The 16037-nt window shown below is 41.2% G+C and overlaps 1 protein-coding gene across 3 annotated transcripts in view; it reads right to left on the bottom strand.

The window, feature by feature from the left end:
* The window catches only part of LOC109043984 (uncharacterized), a 247270-nt gene extending 231695 nt beyond the window's left edge, over nucleotides 1-15575 (bottom strand). Inside the window, exon 1 of one of the 3 annotated variants that reach the window (XM_072306298.1) lies at nucleotides 15296-15575. In XM_072306298.1, coding sequence (XP_072162399.1) covers nucleotides 15296-15365 — 70 coding nt within the window. In that variant the 5' untranslated portion in view covers nucleotides 15366-15575. The remainder of the gene's footprint in view (nucleotides 1-15295) is intronic. The other 2 variants (XM_072306299.1, XM_072306300.1) reach the window with 2 other exon arrangements.
* Nucleotides 15576-16037: the final 462 nt, after the last annotated feature.

Raw genomic sequence — 16037 nt, 5'->3', positions numbered from 1 at the left:
CTTGTTTGACCTCTTCCACAGATTCAAAATTAACTCCTCCAAGTTCAGATTTCAGGAACGGGAATAAATGGTGGTCTGGTTTGCCATTTATTATCGTATCTGAAATCTCAACTCGGAGGAGTTAATTTTGAATCTGTGGAAGAGGTCAAACAAGCCGTCCACTCTTTCATCCGCGGTCAGCTGAAAGACTTCCACGCACGAGGCATCCAAAAGCTGTTCTCTTAGTCTTAGTCTCAATATCAGACTTGCTTGGATCGAGCTGGTTATGTGGAGAAGTGAGGTAAGCCCCTTATTCTACAAAAATTTCTTTGATTTTTCGTCAGTGATGAACGACCGAGGCTTTGGCAGAGAAGCTCTTCTCCTGTAGCGGACTTCAAATCCTCGCAGATTCGGCGGGAGCGTCGAGCACCTCGGCGCGTTCAAACGGCTCGCGTTCGGCCGCACATAGTCCGATTTTGTTGCGGTTTGTTTTGTTGAACTCAAAATATCCTAAGGAAGATTTTGAGCCCAAGTTTTTTAAAATTGGTCCATTCTTATGGATTTTAGAGAGGGGGGGATACTTACTTATTGAACGCCCCTCGTACCACGTGTGAATCAAGTAAAACTAACCAGGCTGTGACTTGGATACACGTCTTTCACGCACCAATACATAATTAAGAAAGTCCAACCCCTCACCTGCATCCCTTATAATGTCCCCCTCTCAGTTAGACATATTTTAATAACGTGCCTTACCTACCGAAAATTAAGATCCATTTTCCCTTCACTTTCTGATCTCAGTACCATACTTTCAAAGTTTTTTCATGAAATCCCTCTCTTTTTCAAACGAATTAATCTGCAAATTTAATGTATTCTTTTCCTTGTCCTAGCTTTCAATTTTGTGAACTACCCTTTTGTGACCTCTACTTTTTAAATTCTGTACTACACTATTTTGATCTCTCCCCTAAGGTGTTAATGACCCAGATGTTAAAAGCACCTTTAAATAAACGTATCTACCAACCGACTATACTACCCATGTATGGGTTGGTTGGTAGATACGTTTATTTAGAGGTACTTTTAACACCTGGGTCATTATTACACCTTCGAGGAGAGATCAAAACATGTATGTATGTATGGTTAGTTGTTTGGTAGATTATGTTTGGTTGGTAGATCCGTTTATTAAAAAGGTGCTTTTAACATCTGGGTATTTAACACCTTAGAGAAGAGATCAAAATAGTGCAGTACAGAATTTAAAACAATTTAAGTAGTAGAGGTCACAAAAGGGTAGTACACAAAATTGAAAGATGGGACAAGGAAAGAATACATTGTATGGTTGGTTGGTAGATACGTTTATTTGGTGCTTTTAACATCTGAGCCATTAGTTAGTTAGTTAGTTAATATATTTTAAGACATTCAGCGTCACAGGCTATTAACGTCTTTACAGAGAATTTAGAAAATAAACACCTTAAAGGAGAGATCAATATGTATGTATGTTGTTTTTATATAAATTTAATTGTAGGTGCTTTAACAATTTACAATCATTAACACCGTATGTATGTAGTTATTCTTAATCGATGATAAATCACGTATGAAGCGCTTTCGAGGTCGAAATCCAGCTGTGAATAGCCCCGTGCGTTACGAGAGCAGATTTCAGCCGGTTGCTTACTATTGCTGGGATCCGCAGTTGGCGCAGCGGGTGCTGAAGACCGATCACATTAGACAACCAGACGGGGGTCACTAACACCTAACCGGTTGCCTGACTGCCCAAAATTCACCCGAATCTCAGCGACAAACGAATGAACCGAGTTGGTGAACGATTTTAATTAGCCGGGCGTGCAATGAGCGACAGGACGCACGGCACTCACGCGTAGTAATTGTAATCAATTAAGGTCGCTCACCGAATTAATTCGCGAGGGACGTTGACGCTTCGAAGCCCCCGCTGCGCCTTTCCTCCCGTGATCCCTCACGCCTCGCGGCCTATCGTCCTCGTGAATGTTGATTTCTAGCCTGTCATTCCATTTCAAACCCGAGTCCGATCCGGATGTATGCTCTCAAGCAAAGCGGAACCCTACGGCACGGTCCATTCCACGCGGCCATTAGCTGAACAAGTTACAACGTGAATCGCTCCCGAGAAAAGCTGTTACGAGTGTATGGGCTTGCGCGACTGGAGACGGCATCATACCTAGAGGGGACAATCAATCAAGACACAAGCCGTACCTATCATCACCTACCTACCTATCATACCTATCATATGTATGTCCCCGTAATTTGGTCGCCATTTTTCAGGATGGCCACCTACAGCTGATTTTTGTTATTTCCTCTTTTTTGGCGGCTCTACTTTACCTATTGACACGATATTTGGTAGCACTACGAGGGGCGTTCAATAAGTAAGTATCCCCCCTCTCTAAAATCAATAGGAATGAACCAATTTTAAAAAAAACTTGGGCTCAAAATCTTCCTTAGGGTATACTGAGTTCAACAAAACAAACCGCAACAAAATCGGACCATGTGCGGCCGAACGCGAGCCGTTTGAACGCGCCGATTTTGTTGCGATTTGTTTTGTTGAACTCAGTATATCCTAAGAAAGATTTTGAACCCAAGTTTTTTTAAAATTGGTTCATTCCTATTGATTTTAGAGAGGGGGGGTACTTACTTATTGAACGCCCCTCGTACTGGAGAACGTGTCAGGAGCAGGGAAAAATCGAGACTTAAATCCCGACAGCCATTTTGTTCTAGCTACTGGCTACTGGTCACAATTATGGAGATTAGCGTCTCAGCCTCATTTCTTTTCGGTCTCTCTGATTTTTGTGGCTTCTTAGCAGCTAAACGTTTGAGAGGCAGAAGTATGTATAGTGTTGGGAACAGAAAAATATCGAAACGCATGTTCAATTGGCCATTTTATCCCGGCTAATGGCCACCATTTTGGAAAGTAGTGGCTCGATCCCGTTTGTCCGCAGTCAGGACAGCATCTACTAATCGGAAGGAACATCTTTGACATCCTAGATGTTAAAGGAGCATATTACATTCTCCGGTGAACTTGTACGGAAGAGGATTATCCTGCACTCCTGTCAAAAACGTAAGTGGTCACTGGAAAAGAATTTCTTCCATTGGGCATTCTGATTCTAAGTCGATGGCGATTGGTTACGGGTCTCCGTGTGTGAGGGTGACTTTCGTTTCAGACTCAGCTGCCGTGGCACCGCGCCCTGCGGACTGCGGACCGGTCGCACCACGTGGCCAAGAGAAGTGCAAGTCACGAAGGAAGTGGGGTTTTCGGTTTCACCGTCGCGTTGCTTTCAATGGTCGTTAGTTTAATCGCCATCGGGGACAAAAAGCATAACTCACCGAGGACTGGGCCTCGCTCCCATTGTCCACTCTCTCCGTCGCCGGCTGCCAAACAACTGCGAGACGTTCATACATTGGGAAAACAAAACGTAAAATAAAACATGTAAATATGTTAATTATGATTCAATGGGGTTGTTGCATGGGCGAGGGCTTTAAGAATAAAAATTATTTAGTCATAGAACTTTTCGCGATAAAAACAGTGGTAACGTTCAAAAAGTCAAAAATCGAGTTTTAGAGCCCGAAAAAGCCCGTCAAAGTTGCATCAAATTCAAGTTGAAAATAATCGATTTTCATTGGCTGCTGTACGGTTGGTCAAACTACGCGTCACAACGCATGGGAGTCTCTCCTTGCCGCCATTACCCACATCTTGACCGCTTATTTATCTAGTGGAGGATAGGTTAGGGTAGCGTACCTGTATAGGGAGAGTACCGACAGATCTGAAACTCCGAAAGTCCATCAGGCCTTCACCGATGCCTCCGCGAATAAAGTTAGGGCCCAAAAGGGCAGCCAACCTATGAATTTCAATTATCCAGAGCGATTTACTGATACTATTGTTACGAACCGTCCTTTATTAAGCACGTGCTTGACTCAGTTTTTGCATAAATTTACTCAATTTCGCGGAAGAACGCTCATTTCTGTACATTCTTGGCCATCTTGGTTAGAATTGGAATCTGCAGACTGGCAGTGAAATTTTGTGCGTTAGAAGTTGGTCAGAAGGGTGGCTACACTTTTGGGCCCTAAGCCCTCCATGAACCGATCCGTCAGTACTCTCCCTATACAGGTACTCTAATAAATACAGTTTTAACCATTTTTTACCAGGTTAGGGTAAGTTCATCTCGAGCTCCGATTGGCTACGATGATGAGCGGACGCTGCCGGAAAAACCCGAGCAGGGTCGGCTGCTGCACACCGCCCTCCGCTCAACGCCGAACGGCTCCTTCGCTCAGTAAAGAAAACGGGGAAGGGACGGTTTTTAACTCACTTTTCGACCCAGAAATCGTCGTGAAGAGCCAAAAACCTAGTCTGTAAACGATTCATCTTATCTTCAGGTATCCATCAAGATAAAACAAGCGAGTTTAGTCGGATAGCTCGATTTTTCCTCATTTTTCAAAAAACTCATGTTAGCACGCAGTTTAGATAGCAAAAACCTGTGGCCGTTCGTTGTGACATAGTCACGTGATTGAGAGGCGCGGTAAGGAACCCCGTTTCAAATCATTTCTGAACTTACGACGCTTTGTCTCCATGTTCCAATTATTAGAAATTTTTTTAAAAAAATACTCTAACAATCAGCACACCTCCAACTTGTAGAAAATGAATTTAAAAAAATGCCTGCAACAACCCCAATGTACCTGACAACAAAATTAGTAAGCAAGCCTGATTTTTCACATCGACAATTTGCGCACTTCGAATTGAACGAATGAAACATTTTGGCATTAATTTCACTGCAAATGACGGAAACGTGTGAACATTTTCTCTCTTGGTATTTACTGTTCAACAAACTAAAATTGCTTGAGAGCTACGCCATGCTGAAGACGACGAAAAATCTCCGGAGATGCTCCTCAACGTTTTTCCCATTACAACGAAAAAACCCTACAGTTTGCTTACATATGATCTCAATACAAACTTTCGAAATTGTTTCATTGCATACCTCCTTTTGTAAAGCACATTGATCTCCAAATTTAATTTATTCTTTCTTTGTCCTTTTAAGATTTCTGTATTAATATTGATCTCTATTTTGTAGGGTATTAATGACCAATTATTTGTTAGAGTACCTATAAATAAACATATTAACCAACTGACCACACACACGCGCATGAATTGGAATGCTATATATTTTCATGATCTACGACCCGAGCTCTACGCTCTTTACAAGATCTCACGTCTGGGTCCTAATGCCCTGGAAAATACAAAAAAAAAAAAAAAAAAAAAGCTGAAGAAAAATACGGGGAAATTGAAAAAAATTGACTATAAATCAATGAATCAACCCCTCTTGGCGACAACACGAGATAGGTAAACTTGAGGAGGGATTGTTGGAATACCTACGATACATTCCACTGGTTATGACATCTTATGATAAATTACTGCATTTTATCACATACCAAAAAATTAACAAACAAAAACAATCTCTATCAAATAAGAAGGAAACCCTCAAAGACCCGGGTGTATGGCTGGAGGCCTTGACCTTCCCACAAATTTCGAAACGGCGGAGCAAATCCAGCGTTGGAAAATATAGTAGCGACTGAAACCCAATGAAGGGACGTTGGAGACGGAACCCACGACTGAAAATTAGCTTGTGATAGTGCGGCAACGAACGTTGGCTACCGGTCATTGAGCGTCACGGAATTACGGATCCAATTGTACCTGGGAGAGTGACTGATGGACCAAGGTGACTGGGCTGACGGTGACTTGCCTGCGTGTTGACTGTTGATGGATGTTGACTCCGGTGCCCGTCCGGGTGCAGCCTTCACCGGTTCAAAAGCTTTTTGACCGGATGTTACTGGTGCAATACCATCTCGATGGCGATGGACAAACGTTCACGGAAGGCGAATTTTTGCAATGCATTTGATCTGCTTCATTATTCACAGAGTATGTTCAAGCTGCATCTGGATGCGTTACGCAAATTGGGGAGGGGGGGCTTGTTTTGGACTCAATCTAGTAGAGCCGGACAGAGGGACGACTATTTATGTAGTTTTATGGATAATCGTGTGCTATTTTCGAGAAAAATCATCTTGGACATGGTAAAGTTGGCAGCGAGTACGGTTGGTGATAATCAGGTGCTAACCTTAAAGGTTGGCAATGACACCCCTCCTTCTCCCATTCTCAAAAGCAAAAACAAATAGGCGCCGCCATTTTTAGGCCCTAAGCCCTCCATGGAGCCTCGTATCAATACATACTCTCCCTATAAAAGGTACTCTAAGAGATGGAGTCTCCGGTGTCCGGTCCTCAATACGCGGAGTGTGGCGACTGGGTCTCGCACACGAGATTCTGCCTTTGACTCAGCGCGAGCCCCGGCAACGGCTGAGTGGATCGGATGAAAAAGAGGTAAAAAATGGAGAGGCATTTTCGAGGGGCAAGATTATGTCAAATCGTGTTTTGACCGGCCTCGATTTGACATTTCGAGCTCAGGGGCTCCGGTGTCTGTCTCTATCCTAAGACTCATGCCCGCCGTAGCGACCGCAACGACCATCCTCCCACCGGAAGCTCGCTTTCCTCCCATTTACCCTCTACTTCCGTCTCCCGCTAGATAGATCTCGTCCCTCGTACCTTTACGGAGAGGTGAAGAAACTCGAACCTATGAAGACCCTCAGGATTTAAAAAAGAGAAAGGGAGAGAGGGAGGGAGGGAGGGAGGGGGGGGAGAGAGGGAGACGATGCCCCGTTTTAATTTGTCGATGATTCCTTGTCAACAACTAAGCGCCAAAGGTGACATAGACCTGATCACCCTCTAGACTCCTGAATGACCAAAATTAAATGTCTAGATCCTTCGATCTCATGCAATAATACTACACTACTGATATAGTCTTACCGTAGATTTACTGCAATTTAAAATCGATCTTTCCATGCGTAGCAAATCAAAGACATTTTATTTCAAATTACGCCCCTGTTTCCCGCAATACGTATACCTACTTATTTGACGATAAAAGATCACTTCTGTTAGTCTGGAATATATTCAAGAGGGCACCGTTCCACAAGTTGTGTTAAAGATGTAACTGTCGTACTAACTGTAACCGGGTCCAATTCAAGCTCGCGAAATTGTGACCATGCAAGGAGCCACGAATCTCGGTTTGTATTTCAAGGCCGTTCGCGGCATGCAATCTAAGTTTTGTCGATACTCTATTTACCTTCCTGGTAATGATCTCATTCTTTCGCTCAGCGCTGCATTTGTCCACTTGAAGAAAAAATAGTGCTTTCAGCCACTTGCAGAAGAAAAAGTCGCTGCATTTCAGCGCTGCACACGTTCCTATCAGATTTCATCTCTCCGAAACAACAGTAACAAGAACATTTATTATACAACCGGTTTTTTTTGCGGACTTTTTTTGAAACATTCACTGAACATTTATGAAGTGACTTTCATTTCTTTCTCCAAAGACATGAAGACAGAAAAATACATTATCCACCCCTCTTTTGGAATGGCAAATAAAAGAGCCAATTTTTCATCACACCTGTATGTATCTCACACCGCACAAGTATTCCAAGTACCTATCAAATTCTTTTCGTCCAAATTGAGAACTAAAGCACCATTTAACAACAAATACAGGAACATAACTACATAAATACATAAAATACAACAATGACCTCGTCATGCATTATCACCGACGTCTTGGTGACAAAAGAGGTGAGGAGTTTAAATAAAACTCTGAAGGGATCGTTCTAATTGCAATGAGCGAAAAAAAGGGGGGGGGGAGATCGATTCGAATTGAAGGCCTTACGAAAGCGTGAGGTATGAAACAAAAGGAGAAAAGTTGGGGGGCTGCATTTAGATGACGGGGAGGGGCGCGTGTCTGCGGCGCGGCACGTCCCACCCCTTCCCTATTCCTTACGGCCATCGTGAGAAAACTGACCGCATCAGCCCCACAGATAATGACAGGTGCTATGCAAACCATTTCCTTCCTGACATACTTATTTGGGTAAATCTAACGGTATGAACGCAACATGATTTTAAATTTGTTTTCGCCGTAAATAGAAAGAAAAGCTGGAGTTGTGCATATTGTAAAAGTCAAAATTCTGATTGGCTGATCCCCACATTCCTTGATGTTTTGAGATAGTATACCTTTGGAGCATGGGTGGGCTTCGTCAATATCATGTTCTGGACCCTGTCTCAGAGTCCTAATCCTCAATAGGGTTGTAATCAACCCACCAGTTATTACTCCTTAGCTTTAGTATAAATTAAATTGTAAATTTCTTAATACCTTTGTAGAAGGCGAAATCTTGAATAAAACTTTTTTTAAAAAAAAAAAAAACATCATGCTTCCATCTTACAGGCTGCTTTTTTATCTCTTCTGATTTGTCGATTGGAGATTGCAAAAGAGGGCACTCTATTAAACTTCGATTGAATAAAAGAGAAAATAAATTTTAGCGCTACTCAAAGTCATAGGTGGATCCACGAGGGAGGGGGGGGTGTACGCCCCCCTTCAATATTCTTTAGGGGAGGCCCCTGGGCCCCCTAGGGTACGTCAAAGAAATGTAAGTCTGAAATGTTCCGCTCCGGAGGCGGTAATCGATGCGCACTTGGTAATAAAACATGTTTACCGAAAACAGATCGTTTATACGATGAAAAATTGATTATGATTCTATTCTTCATGGCTCCGCAAATCTCATAAATACGGGTTGTTCCCCCTTGTTCTTTACGTGAATATTTGAAAAAATGCAACATTATGCCTTTCACATTTGGCGGCCATCTTTGATTTGGAGCGCCCCCTTTGACCGGGGGGCCTTGTTGAGTTCATTTATGTAATCTACGACCAAAATTACATAAGATATGATACCTCACATGACACAGGATGAACATTTTAAAATACCGATTTCCCGAACCCCCTTATACGGCCACCATTTTGAATTTTAGGTACTCTGAGGGGTATTCCGGGGTCGGACCATGTTTAACTTTTAGGAAGTTGTTCGGGAAGACCAACTGAGGACAATTACATAGGGGAAGTTTGTTACGCTTGTTAAAGATAACTTTAAATATAAGTTTTTAGATTATTAAAAATGTTATTTTAATAATGTATTTAAATATTATTATCCTTATGTCAGGAGGGGTTCTGACCGCCCCTATCCCTTACTATTAAGTATAGCACGATCCGGCTTTTCGAACCGTACACTTTTTGGAGGGCTATGCAAAAAAAGTGGACCTTTTTTGGAAACTGAGGGAGTTCTGATGACATTTGCATCCTCAGCACTTGCCTACAGTTCATTTAGGTATACCGTTTTTCGACTTATTTTCGTGAAAAATGAGTCTTTTATACCGCTACTTTGTAAGACCTCAGAAATTCTGAGGACCAAAAAAATAAATACCGAGGTGTGTTTTTCTCGCTCAGTTTTATTTTTATAGTTTACAAAGACGTCTTCCTGGAGTAAAATTTTATCTTCTCCAACTTGAGTTCTTTAGCATTTTTCTTGTAAACGTGCGATTTCAGCGTAAAATCGAGTTTTTTTGTACAGAATCGGGTATACCTAAAAATCAAAATATCGCAAAAATCAACCTTTGGCACCATTTAAAATGGTTGAAATTGGCCCAAATTTCGACAAACATGTTTTATTACCAAGTGGCATCGATTGCCGCCTAGGGAGCGGAACATTTCAGACTTTCATTTTTTTTGACGCACCCTAGGGCTCTCCTTGCGCCCTTCCCCGTTTGAGGTGTCTGGATCCGCCAATGCTCGAAGTTCCCTCCACTCAAAGTTATCTCGTAAGAAATGTCTGCGAAAGAGTTTTGAATGGTGAATCCCGACCTTTGATCAGGGTATTAATTAAGTAAGAAATGGACCAGCATTTAAGAAATTTCAAGGCAAATCTAGAGCAAGCTAGAGGAAACTATGTTGAATATAGTATTCTAGTTAGCAAGTACCGAAGAGGAGCGCTGACAACAAACCGTGCCATTAAAAAGAAATGATTTTATATTATGCCTGACAACTACTACATCCTTTTTGAAGCCATTCAGGAAGAATTTTCGCAACAGATCACACGGGAGTTCACATTGGAGCCAAAAACTGAATAGTTCGAAATGGCAGAGACATTAATTTGCGAGCGACACGGTAAACAAAAGCAAGAGACGGTGGAAACAAATTCCGATGCCTTTCACTCTCATGCTCACGCGAAGGGTTTCGGGCCGATCGAGAGTGAAAAAGAAAGGGAATAATAAAGCAGGTGGATGAACATGCACGACACTGGCTAGGATATAAAACTAGTCCGAATTTAACTGGAATCAATTAAGTGCTCGGAAATACGGGCCATGTAACTTCTCAATACCTAAGATTGCCCTCTAATGAATTGACCTCCTGCGTTCCTGCTTTAATCCTCAGCTCCAGAGTCGAGATCCCATAAATCCAGCTCCGACGCGGCGCGGCGCTCGGCGCTCCATCTTGATTCAATCGCCTGATCAGCGCGTTCTTATTGCCGAAGACTACGCCACCTCTCCTTTGTTTGGGCAACTTTTTCTTTGATTGACCATCCGCAGAATGCTCGCATAGCGCACTTGCCATATTGTAACAAAAAAAAAAAAAAAATAATTCGGATGCAAAAATATTCAGGTTTTTGGGTACTTCGAGTTAGATGATTGTGCTTGAGCTGTGCGGTTGGGTCATCGATAAAATGAATTGATTTATGTGAGGAGGGAAGGGAGTGAGACCAGAACCCTTCTGGACACCAAAGATGCATTAAAGGAGCCCTCAGATCTGGACGGATGTACACATGCTGTACGACATCCGGAAAAACGCCGTATAAGCATTAGAATGTTGCCAAATTTCCTCTCAGGAAATTTTTGAAGAAAGTTACGAGTATTTTCCCTTGAAATTTTCAGATTTTTGAGATCAAATTTCGAACGAAAGCCTCCGTAAATGGAGATGTTGCATGTGTTAGGGATTTGCGATTTGACCATTAATGATTCTTATGTAAAAGTTCGTGAGAAACACGATGGTGCCACTGGTTTTCTCTGAAATCATCTCCCAAGCTCAAAAACAGCTCTCAAAAAGAGGCCAAAATGGAGGGGATATCCCACCCTACCCTGAGAGTCCACCTCTACATCAAAACAAACTCTCCATGCAAAGGTAGGGAGCAAATACATTGGCAGGGTTGCCACTTTATTTGGGGACTCCAAAACTGAAAACACGGCATCACTGCTAATGTATTTGCTCCCTATCTTTGCATGGAGAGTTTGTTTTGATGTAGAGGTGGACTCTCAGGGTAGGGTGGGATATCCCCTTCATTTTGGCCTCACTTTGAGAGCTTTTTTTGAGCTTGGGAGATGATTTCAGAGAAAACCAGTGGCACCATCGTGTTTCTCACGAACTTTTACATTATAATCAACAGTCAAATCGCAAATTCCTCACACATGCAACATCTCCATTCGGAAGAGTAATATTTTTTCCGAAAATTCATGATTTGTCGAAGGAAATATGGTAACGCCTGAAGGCTCATACGGCGTTTTTTCTAAGCAAGGCCGAATTGGCTTTGAGTATTGGTTGAAATAAAGGGGTTCGATCAATCAAGGACGTTCAATTATCATTCTTGGAATTCTGGACTTCAGAACCAAAAGGTTTCAGCAGTCAGCTCGTAACTTCCTTCCCTAATTTTCTGTTTCCATTCATATAGATGAAAATTATAATTAAGAATCCTCAGCTACAGGAATTGCAGCATTCTTACTAGCTTTGATTGAGACTGCGATCGGGAAAAAGGAATTATGAGAGGGACGAAGCAATGTGAAATGCTGTCGGGCTGTTCCTATTTTAGGTAATGCATTCAATTCTTTGTTAACTCGGAACAAAGAAATTATATTTAAGTAGTGAAAAAATTAAGCGATTAATTCTAGTTCATGAAGGTTTCTTAGTCATGCTCAGCTCGCCTTTTCATTCCTTCAATGGACATCTACAAATGAATTCCACAAGGAGAATGCGTCCTCGATGTAGAAACTAAATGGATTACGTACATTAGATTTTTTTTTATTTTTTTTTTTACTTTCATTTTTAATTTCACCTACCTTAACAGTATTAAGAAATATACATAACATGCTTCTGTACCTATGGAATTCAGGTGTATTGGTCAAAATTGCTTCAGTACAGATGTACCTACCTACTTCCATTAAGATTGCATTCCACATTGTCCATATGAAAGTAATATTGAAAATGTAATAAGTGCATAGAAAATCCATATTGATACTATTCCATTGTGACGCTTGGGTCACAGTTTTGATACTATTCTCATCAATGCCTTCGAGCTCATCATTAAAAAGTAAATATATCCGCTTTTTTGAGTTCGAGATTAATTCAGGAAATATTCTCAAAACAACCACACAACCACCAAGAGGAGCTTTCATCATGCATGAGTACCTATTCCATTTAGTTGCAATCTGAAAGAGAAAATGGCAGCTAGATCTACTAACGCACTCATAGAGTGGGCCAACTGATTTGACGCAACACTTTCGCAGAATTCTCACGGATCATTTAATCCAAAACATTCCTCTCATGAGTCAAAATCAATTGTTTTAGCCTCCAACTTGGTGGGACTATGGATATGCAGAAAAAAAGTTCGGGGAAAACGGTAAGGAGCCAAGGAGGAAAAAAATCCAATTACATATGTACGATTTAAACACTCAATCCCTTGAACCAAGACTATTCAAATATCTTTGCATGTTTCAAATAAAGTTAATCCAAATTTCTCATTTTTTACACATTGAGCACCAATTAAATTAATTTGTATTTGTCAGCCCGGTGAAATACAAGTTCTAAGTAGTCACAAAGAATACATTAGATATTTTTAGATATTAGATATTTAGATATTTTAGGTAGGTAGGTCCATTAGATATTTTTAGGTATCACAAAATATCGGTGAATGATAGTTGAAAAAAGCGTGCTAAGGTAAATGCAAAAATACCTCGCGTCAGGGCCTTGCTAAAGAAGTGTTACTTCTTGTTTTTTTTGCACCAGCACCACACTTACAACAATTCCTGATGTGCTATCAGATGCTTATGCATTGATAGGATAGACTCCTAAATGGAAAGGGGAGACATTCTATTTCCAAAATTATTTATTGTTGGGGGGGGGGGCGGGGTATAGTCCAGTGCCTGCGTTATTCTAAGTAAGTATCAGCTTCATTCTAAGTGCTTATCTCACATACTTAAACCCAAGTATTTTAAGTAATTTACTGACATACAGTTGAGTGTACCTACATTATCAGACAATAAAGCTGCTGTTAGTCTTGTTGTCTCTGAGTATTTTGCATTACATCAAAATAGCTCAAAACTATTAAAACGACTCATCTTCCTTAGATACTACCTGTGAGAATAATTTGATAGAAGATGCTTTGTTGAAATGTGGCACTAATAGTCTTGAATAAATTCGTCCATAATATGGAGTCTCATCATGATACACCTTCTTTCTTCATCTTAGAATTTATTAAATAGGTAATATACCATTGCGTTGCACTCATGGGCAGAACTAGGGAGGGTCCTGGTCCTGGCTCTCCGCCCCTGCAAAGATGGTGCCAAATATAGTACCTAGCCAATATCACTAGTCTCCTCTAAATTGTAAACAGGACATTAGCTCCCTCACCTCAACTGACAATTTCTAGCTCCTCTTAGGGCAACAATACAGGTAATAACATCAAGAAGGAAATTTCAATACAAAACACAGAGATGATATGGATGTATTTAAATGAAAAGGAAGTATAGCCATTGTGACGTAGGCCCTGAAACCTTTGAGAATGCTTACATGACAGAACCCATGTCACAGTGGAAATGATTTCTTCAAATTTCATTATGTCCATTCATACGTATTTATAATGAGATACTAGAGCTCACGCATCGTATTTTGAGACAAATGTAAAAGTAATGTTTACGCAACCACTCATTGGTGGTGCCATCTGACTGCATGTATTAACTTGTTGAGTGGTGCTAATTCAGAGCTAATCCGAGATTGACATTTGCCTCAACGTATGATGGGCAAGCTATAATTGTAGTGAGGTCCGAGGGCATGAGTAGAGGCCATGCCAGATGAGTGCATTGGATCTAAGAACGCTACAATGAATCTGCATTTTTACATTAGCCCTATAAACTTTCAATGCTAAAAGTTGAGACATGGGTGCATAACTCATTAATACTCATTTGATATGAGTATGCTTAGCGATTTTGGAGTTTGAGTTCAGCAGAGATTCCTGCTTGGCCTGGAAGGCTAGGGTTGACAAAAAATCCTGCTGCAGATCATCAATAAGCAGGAGGGTGTCACCGATGCGTCTCTATTCTCAGCTCTAGTGGAGAAAGAAAAAACTTTAATTGCCATATGTATTGGCAAATTCTTTGTTTACAGTGCACAATCAGCATTGCTCTGCGGTAAAGCGCTTGCCTCGTCTTAAGAAGATCTACGGATTGCGTCCACATGAGAGTATTTTGAAAATGCCTTTAACACAGTTATAAATGCTACGTACGGCATTCAGGATTATGTTTCCCATAAAATCAGGGTGAGGGTTGCATTTTGACGCACATAATTGAAAAGGGCTCCTCTTGCTTCAGAGAGACTTCTGGAGCTAAGGTCTAGGGTCCTTGTAAAAGGGTATACAGGGACCATCCAATAATTTTGTCTTTCCTTATAGGAAAAAGCAGACTCCATAGACAAAAATTAATGTAACGTAGTGGATAATTGACATACTTTAGTATAAAGCTATACAAGCTTTTGATACCTCTCAGGGGACATCCATAAATTACGTAAGGCACTTTTCCCTATTTTTAGATCCCCATCCACCTCCTTGTGACACACCGTAAGGCATATACCACAGAGTGGAGAAGTGTAAATCAAGAGAAATTATCCAGAATTCCTTATGCTATGCATAAAAGAATAGAAATTGTACAGATTTTCCTTTAAAAAAAGGCGTTTAAGTTGATTTGAGTTTAAAAGATTCCGTCTTGGCCCGAAAGGCTGGGGTTGACAGAAAATCCTTCAGCGCGTGCAGAGTGCGGAGAGTCTGCAGAAAGGAAACACGGATGCTCCCGACTGCGTACCAGGCAATTTGCGATAGAAATTCGGCAGGATTTATTGTCAACCCTACCTTCGAAGCTCAGGAAGGAATCTCTGCTGAACGTTCGACTCAACGATTTTGGCTTCTATTCTGGCTGAGCAAGTGCCTGGCAGTAAATTGAAAGCGCAAATATGAGAAGGTATTTTACGATACACCATCGTCCGCCCCGTACATCCGATAGTAAGAAATACGAGGAAGAAATAATAAAGACAAATCGGAGATTCCTTAAAAACTAAAGAGCAGAAACATGAGAACTCACATTGTCCGAAGATTTGCGCCAGCAGCAGTGAGGTCATATGAATTCCACGGCACATTTTGAGCAAAAGCATTTGAACAGAAATCACAATAAGACCATTATTGAAAAAAGCAAATGAGTAATGATCACAAATGCGGCTACACGAACTTGTAAACACAGTGATACGAAATTAACGAAAAGCCCACGTGCGACGTAAACAAAACGCGTGCATATTTGGAGTATTCACGATTTCACGTGTCGTTCACCGGACAACGGAGCGATAACTAAATGACTACCCAAGGCGGATAAAGAATGGTGGTCGCATCTCGATTTTGGCTGCCATCTTGAAGATGTGTGACGTGCAGAGGGTATGGGCTTTTACCGCGCGATTTGAAATGTACCCGAAGTGTACCCGATGCCGCGGCGCGCGGCTCATACAATTTCCAAACGGAATTATGAGTTTTCCTTCCTCTTGAAACGCTTTCAGATCGTATTCTGCGTTAATTTTTACTGAGAATTTGCAAGGAAGTCACAATCATTCTTATGTTTAATATTTCTGCCTGAAATTATTGTTTAAAGAAATGTACCCGATGGGTTCGTTCCTTCACGCACATGTGCAACTTTCTGACGAAACTGGACCTATCATTTTGGACTTACTATATTTTGGATTTTTGAGAGCTGTAATGCGGTAGTTTTTCCTTAGAAATTTGGAAAAAACGTCCAATCATTCTTCTCTTTGATGCTTCCAGGAGAAATTTGTACTTTC

Source organism: Bemisia tabaci, chromosome 1, assembly GCF_918797505.1.
Source record: "Bemisia tabaci chromosome 1, PGI_BMITA_v3".
In the NCBI taxonomy this organism is placed as follows: domain Eukaryota; kingdom Metazoa; phylum Arthropoda; class Insecta; order Hemiptera; family Aleyrodidae; genus Bemisia; species Bemisia tabaci.
The sequence above is the reverse complement of the archived record's forward strand: the minus strand, read 5'-3'. Positions and strand labels throughout refer to the sequence as shown.